Consider the following 6000-nt stretch of genomic DNA (forward strand, 5'->3'; position numbering starts at 1 on the left):
GGAAAGGTCCTTCTAGAGTTTCTTTGCGCGCCAAACCAGGTTTGGTCTCTTTGTTCATTTCACCTTTGGTGGGGTTTCTGAGAGAAACCCACCTCTGGTGCCCGAGTGTCTGGGGTAGGCAGGAAGTGAGGGAGGTGCCAGAATCTCATGTGCTTGGTCTCCTAGGAGACCCAAATGCACTATGGTGATTGGCTGACTGCCCAAGGAGAGCTACCCTGCTGGGTGAGTGACAGCTAGGCTGGAATGAATGGGAGACAACTGAATAAAAGGCAAGTCTTTTGGTTTGGAAGGCAGAGTCGACCACTGAACGAAGGAACTGAAGAATTTTAAGAGGACGCCTGCTGCTGGTGTAGCCTTGCTGCAGTGCCAAGTTCACATCGACAGAGAAGCCCCTGCAAGGACGACTTCTCCCCTTGAGTTGGTGGGACCATATCAACACCAAAGTAAGCCACCTGGACACCCATCTCGGTGCTGGTTGAATTTCCTCTACCTCCTCCTGCTGCAGGGAACCATATAGCCAGGGAGAGGGACATCAGATTGTGTGCATTACTTTTAAGCTGGCCTAAAGCTTTTGGAAGATCCTCTGGACTCCCACGAAGCAGGACTGACCAAGCCTGAGCCCCCCTCAGCAGGGTGCAGGACCCCAGAAACAAGCACAGTCCACCTTGACAATCAGGAACCGTGTTGTTGCTATTTGCGGTAGCTGACATTCGAAACAGCCAGTGAAAGTGAAGTTTTACTGGTTGCAGGTTTTGTCCCTCTTGTCCCCATGACTGGGGCCCAGGACCAGAATCGGCTGCATCTTTTCTTCTTTACCAAGGTACTGTAAAACAAGTCTAAGAGAACTTACCTCTTATTGTAGAAGTGCTTGTAACTTCCACACCTCACAAGTCTAATCGGCTTGTTGGCCCTACGTTTTGATTCTTCTTTTCATCAAAGACTCCTAAGAACTTGTCCAAAGACTTCTCAATTTACTTAACAGAAGTGCTTTATCCTATCGGAGACTTTTGCCCTTTGACTTTGGCTTAGCCTATTGAATTGAATAACTCTTCTAGTGAACTCCTTATCTGCACTGCTTAAGAAATTTGAACTTTTTCTGAATGCCAACAGTAAGATATTTAATGTCCCCAGCACCTGTGTTACTGAAGTCACCTGTGGGTGTAGGTTGTCTGTGGGCCATCCCAAAAGGGTCTTGTCTGATTCAGAAACTCGGTGTACATTGCTCCCTTCTGAAGAATGCTTTATAACTGACTGATAAATTAATAAGTGTTTATGCAAGAAACCTTGAGTGTAAGAGTTTATTTGAATACCTTAACTGTGAATCTTTGTTACTCCACTGCAGTACACAGTTCCCCTCTTGAGATCAGCCTGGCTGCTCAACATGCTACCAAAACTGTGTAGTACAAGCTTATACCAAAGTTTGGGTTGCCTATACCTGTAGTCATAGTTGTTTGTAGTGTTCCCAGAGGGTACTGCATTCAAACTTTGCTTAACAGCAGTACAGGCCTATATTAAAAGGTGGGTTACTTAATCCCAAGAGATGTCTTGTCTAGTCCCACATCAGTTGGTTGGACTGCCCTAATTCTTACATAACACGGATTGTCTGATCCACCCAGAATTTTCTGGGTGGTTCTCTACCTTTTGCCTCACTGAACTTGGCCCTCTGGCCTTGCCAGTTGCTAAGAACCTGGGCATTAAGTTCTCAGTCCTCATCTAAGCAAAACCAGATTAGCGCGGTTTGCCAGTCAGTTCATTTTAAGCTGCGCATACTTGGAAAGTTTTTGCTTTTTATCTCCCCTTTCACCTCCGCTCCTTGGCTGTCCTCTCACATGTCTGGCTCCCTGGACTATTGCAACACGTTTTATCTTGCTCAGCTGGCTTTTCTTCAAAACCTCAGCAGCTGAGCTTGCGGTTGGGGCCCTCCCTTTCTGCCCCACCTCCTCAATCTTGAACAATTTGCACTGGCTGCCAGTGTCCAAGCAAGTTAAGTTGAAAGCTCTGTGTGGTCCATCAGGCTTTTTATGGAAGAGGGTCTGAAAACCTTCAGACCAAATGTTGTCACTACACTCCTTGCTCTCTGCACTCTTCCACTGCTCTTCGTATTACGGTGCCCCATTATAAACATGCTTGTTATTGTTGGCCACTTGTTTTCTGTAGCAGAGGCACAGTTATGAAATGCCACTTTGTCTCTTCGAGCGACAGTTGACCATCTCTCCTTTAGGTGGGCCCTAAGACTTGTTCGCAGCCTAATCCCTTGTCTCCTCCACCTTCTTTCGGATGGTTTTTCTGCTTTTCAGTTCCTAACCCAGTAGTGCCATGATGCCCTAGTTGGTGTAGGTGCGCTCATATCCTTATCATAACAGCAGATGCGCCCTGCATTTTAGGGGGGTGGTGAGCCATTGGCGCCTGCAGGGGTTACCACCCCCAAAATGTGTGTTCCCTGCAGTGGTGAAGCTGGTCCTGATGTTGGCCTGTGGTTGAAACGTATAGATCCTTCAAACTCAATTGAATGTGCATCTGGTTGTACATTGGACTTGTAAGTAGGTTGAAGGCTGCTGGGTTTGGCACTGTGGTATTTGTAAGATGGCTTGAGTGTAATGAAATGAGAACAGCCAATTGCAGAAAACAACTATTCTTCAAAGGGGTATGATGGCTACGTTGTTTGTCCAGCCACATTCGATGTAACCATGGGCAGTGCACTACTGGTATGGTACTAAAATGAGTGTGGCTCTGATTCTGTAACGGGTCTCCCTTGTTCAGCTATTCTTGGTTAGGGGTGAGATGTGATGCTTCTAAATATTGCAAGTGTTGGGTGGGCAATTGTTGAAGTTGCATTGTGTCCAACTTAGTTTGTGCAAAATTGTTTTTTGGATGGTTCTTAATGACTGTTTTTACCGTGCAAGATTTGCCTCTGGATTAAAGGGGTCCATGCTGCAATTGATTAAATCCACATAAGAAGCAGATCTCTGCTGCTCTCTGGAGCAATCTTGGGAGTGGGATCTTGGAGTGATGCGCTGATTTAAGTGCCCTATGTTCTATGAGAGTGTTGTAATAGTTTATCCCAGAATTGCAGGAACCTATTAGGGGCACACCAACTGTGACTGGGTGGAGAATGGTTGTGGGTATCCTCTAAATCAGTTGGTTTGTGTCTAAATTTGTGGAATGAGATCCTCTTGGAAGGCACTCAGCAAGAGTAGTGGTTACATGTTTGCCACTGATTACCTATCTCTTCTGATGAAGGTAAGACTGGGAGGTGTAAAGGGGCAGAGTGCCTCTAATTTGCCAAACCGTAATGCACCCTATCTAGAAGTTCCGGCCATGCAACATAGGCACTGTTGTGGGAAGCATGTAAGGCTTGGGGTGCTCTTTGCACTTGTAGCAAGAAGGGAATTGAGGGGAAAGCAGTAGTGTAAGGCAATGGTCCTGGAGAAGTTATGTGGGTTGAATTAGTCTGCTGCACAGGTAAAGTGTTTTTTGGGGGAGGGGCATTGCACAAAGGTTTGTACAAAATCAACTTTAGTGTCGTTGCTTGGCCTACCTAGGGGAAATGTCAACATGCACTTATTGGACTTAATTCTAACATAGTGTGTGTGTGTGTGTATATATATGTATATATATATATATATATATATATATATATATATATATAATTTGTTTTTTAAACTAGTTTTTGTAGTGTCCGTGTACGGAACCAGTCCCCTAAGTGTGAAGCCTGATGTCTCTGCTTAGATAACCATTGAGAGTTTGGAAAAACAGCGTGCCCCTCCCACCTACATCCACTCAGGACATGTCTTTTTCACGCCCCTCACCTTAGGGCTGTCAAACGATTCATAGCAATGTTTTATATGCTTTAGTGTTGTGTGCAGTTAATTAGACCGGATAGTGCTCTTTTGTGGAGAGTAAGCAGTGCACTATTAAACTGTAAAATGGATGGATATGTTTGGTGCGTGTTGTACTTTGGAGCTAATTTTGTCTTTTAACTACTTGTTCAGTATTTAACTTTAATATTCTGTTTTCAGTGAGTTTCTTAATGCTACTGCCTGGCCTTAACCAGCATGGACTTATCACGAAGTATGTTGGAATGGGCAAAAGGGAGATCAACAAACTTCTGAAACAAAAGGAGAAGAAAAATGAATGATGGCAGAAAGAATCCTGCAAAGAAGGGATCGTGATTTCAAGGGAACAGTTGTTGTGCGTCATTATCTGCTGTTGTGTTTTTAATTATATAAATGTTTGTTATTGTTAATGTTTGGATTGCACTGAATCAGTATGGAAACAGATGAACTGCGTAGTCTTTACATGGCTGCTGTTCAAACCTTGTCGTTGAAATGACTGCTGTAGTTACTGAAACATGTAGCATGTGAGTTGGTTTTTATGTATCTGGTCCTGTATACAGAATGTTTAAGACAAAGTCTACAAATTTGTAAATATTCCTGTCACCTTTTTATTCTTTCTTTTTCTCACTAAATATTTCTCACCTCCTTTATGCCTGTCCTGCGTTTACTTTACACATTTTAAAAGAAATTCTCTTTACTTGTATCGGAACAGTGCCATTTAAATCTTGTTCCCAATTTATGTGTAGGGGAAGCATCGGTTTTTAGTACATAAGGAGTGCAGACAAGCTGGATTTGAGCAAGGATAATGAGGGGTGTGTGTATGTGTCTGTGTGTTGGGGTGGTGGCACTTTAGTGTTTACACCAGTACCTACTCTTTACATCGCGTTTACCTGCAGTATTGTTATTTCTATTATCGGGGTATTTATTGAAGATGGACCTCGCTTTGAGAACCCATAGAGTGCTTTACAATCCTAGGGTCAAGAGCATGGTCCTTCGCTGCACCTCATGGTGTTTTTGCTCATATTGCTTGATTGTTGAACTAAAGCACACACCAACCCAATGTTGTCAGATGGGATATTGGGATATTATTCAAGCAGCCAAGGTGCCACATGCAAAGAGGGAAACCGTTAACCTGTGGTGGGACAAAACCGCTTGGCCCACAGTTAGCCACAGTATTCGAATTGCTGCCCATCCTGACCTACAGCTGTCTGGTCACAGGATTATATCATGGTTCACCTCACTAACATCACTCCTTACTCCAGAAGTTCTGAAGTTACATCCTCAAGGGCTTGCTGGGGACCTTCCCACCAGTGCCAGCACTGACTCCAAACTGGAGTCTCAGCACAGTTTTAACGACAACAGCACCTACTTACAAGCCCATCCACAAATGTAATCTAATTTCCTCTCAGATAGGGTTTCTGTTTTAGTGGTGATCAAGTCAACAGATGAATCTGTGCATGACAAGCCTTGTATATGGATTCTGTTTAGTCTTCTTCTGAGTTGTTGTCGGACTGAATGCAAAGTCACCCCCCCCCCCTCCCATTGGGGTCTCCTAGGAGACTAAGCATGGAGTTTTGGTCAACTCCTCACTTCTGCCCACCCCAACCACCCTGGACCCTGAGGCGAGCTTCACTCGTGAATCCCGCCAAAGTGAACAAAGGGACCAAACCTTGTTTGGTGCGCAGAGTAAATCTGAAGGACCTTTGCACAAAGAAATGCCAAAAAAAAGACCAGGGCCATTTTGTCAAAAATGGCACCCATGGGTGCTTTACTGTAGCTGCAAACGCAGCCCACGGTAAATGCACACCACAGTAGTTAAAGGTAAACCACTGCCACCAGCTATTCAGTGAGGAAAGGATAACATTAAAAATGTTACATGAGAAGCTAGACAATTGGGATACTAGGTAACCCCTCCAGCACCCTATTGTAAGATAGTGTATGCTGGGTCTTTGAAAGTTACAAATGTAAGTAAAGTCAATTTCACTTTACTCCTCTGGGAAACCGTAGTTTATCCCAGAGAAGGTATTTAAACCTTGGGAAATCTGAAAGACTTCCCTGTGCCACTGCACTGAAGGTGCTGTGTGACACAATGTAAGAGGTGATGCCTATGGAGTTTGTCAGACTCCATAACCAAAAGAAACACAAAGTTCAGAAATCGCATTAA

General features: G+C 44.2%; 1 protein-coding gene across 1 annotated transcript in view; it reads left to right on the plus strand.

Moving 5' to 3' along the window:
* The window catches only part of ARL6IP1 (ARL6 interacting reticulophagy regulator 1), a 65687-nt gene extending 61203 nt beyond the window's left edge, over positions 1-4484 (plus strand). The window contains exon 6 of the mRNA XM_069645601.1: positions 4020-4484. Coding sequence (XP_069501702.1) covers positions 4020-4138 — 119 coding nt within the window. The 3' untranslated portion in view covers positions 4139-4484. The remainder of the gene's footprint in view (positions 1-4019) is intronic.
* The last annotated feature ends 1516 nt before the right edge of the window (positions 4485-6000 follow it).

The sequence above is a fragment of the Ambystoma mexicanum genome, chromosome 2p (assembly GCF_040938575.1).
Source record: "Ambystoma mexicanum isolate Mex_15411 chromosome 2p, UKY_AmexF1_1, whole genome shotgun sequence".
NCBI lineage: Eukaryota > Metazoa > Chordata > Amphibia > Caudata > Ambystomatidae > Ambystoma > Ambystoma mexicanum.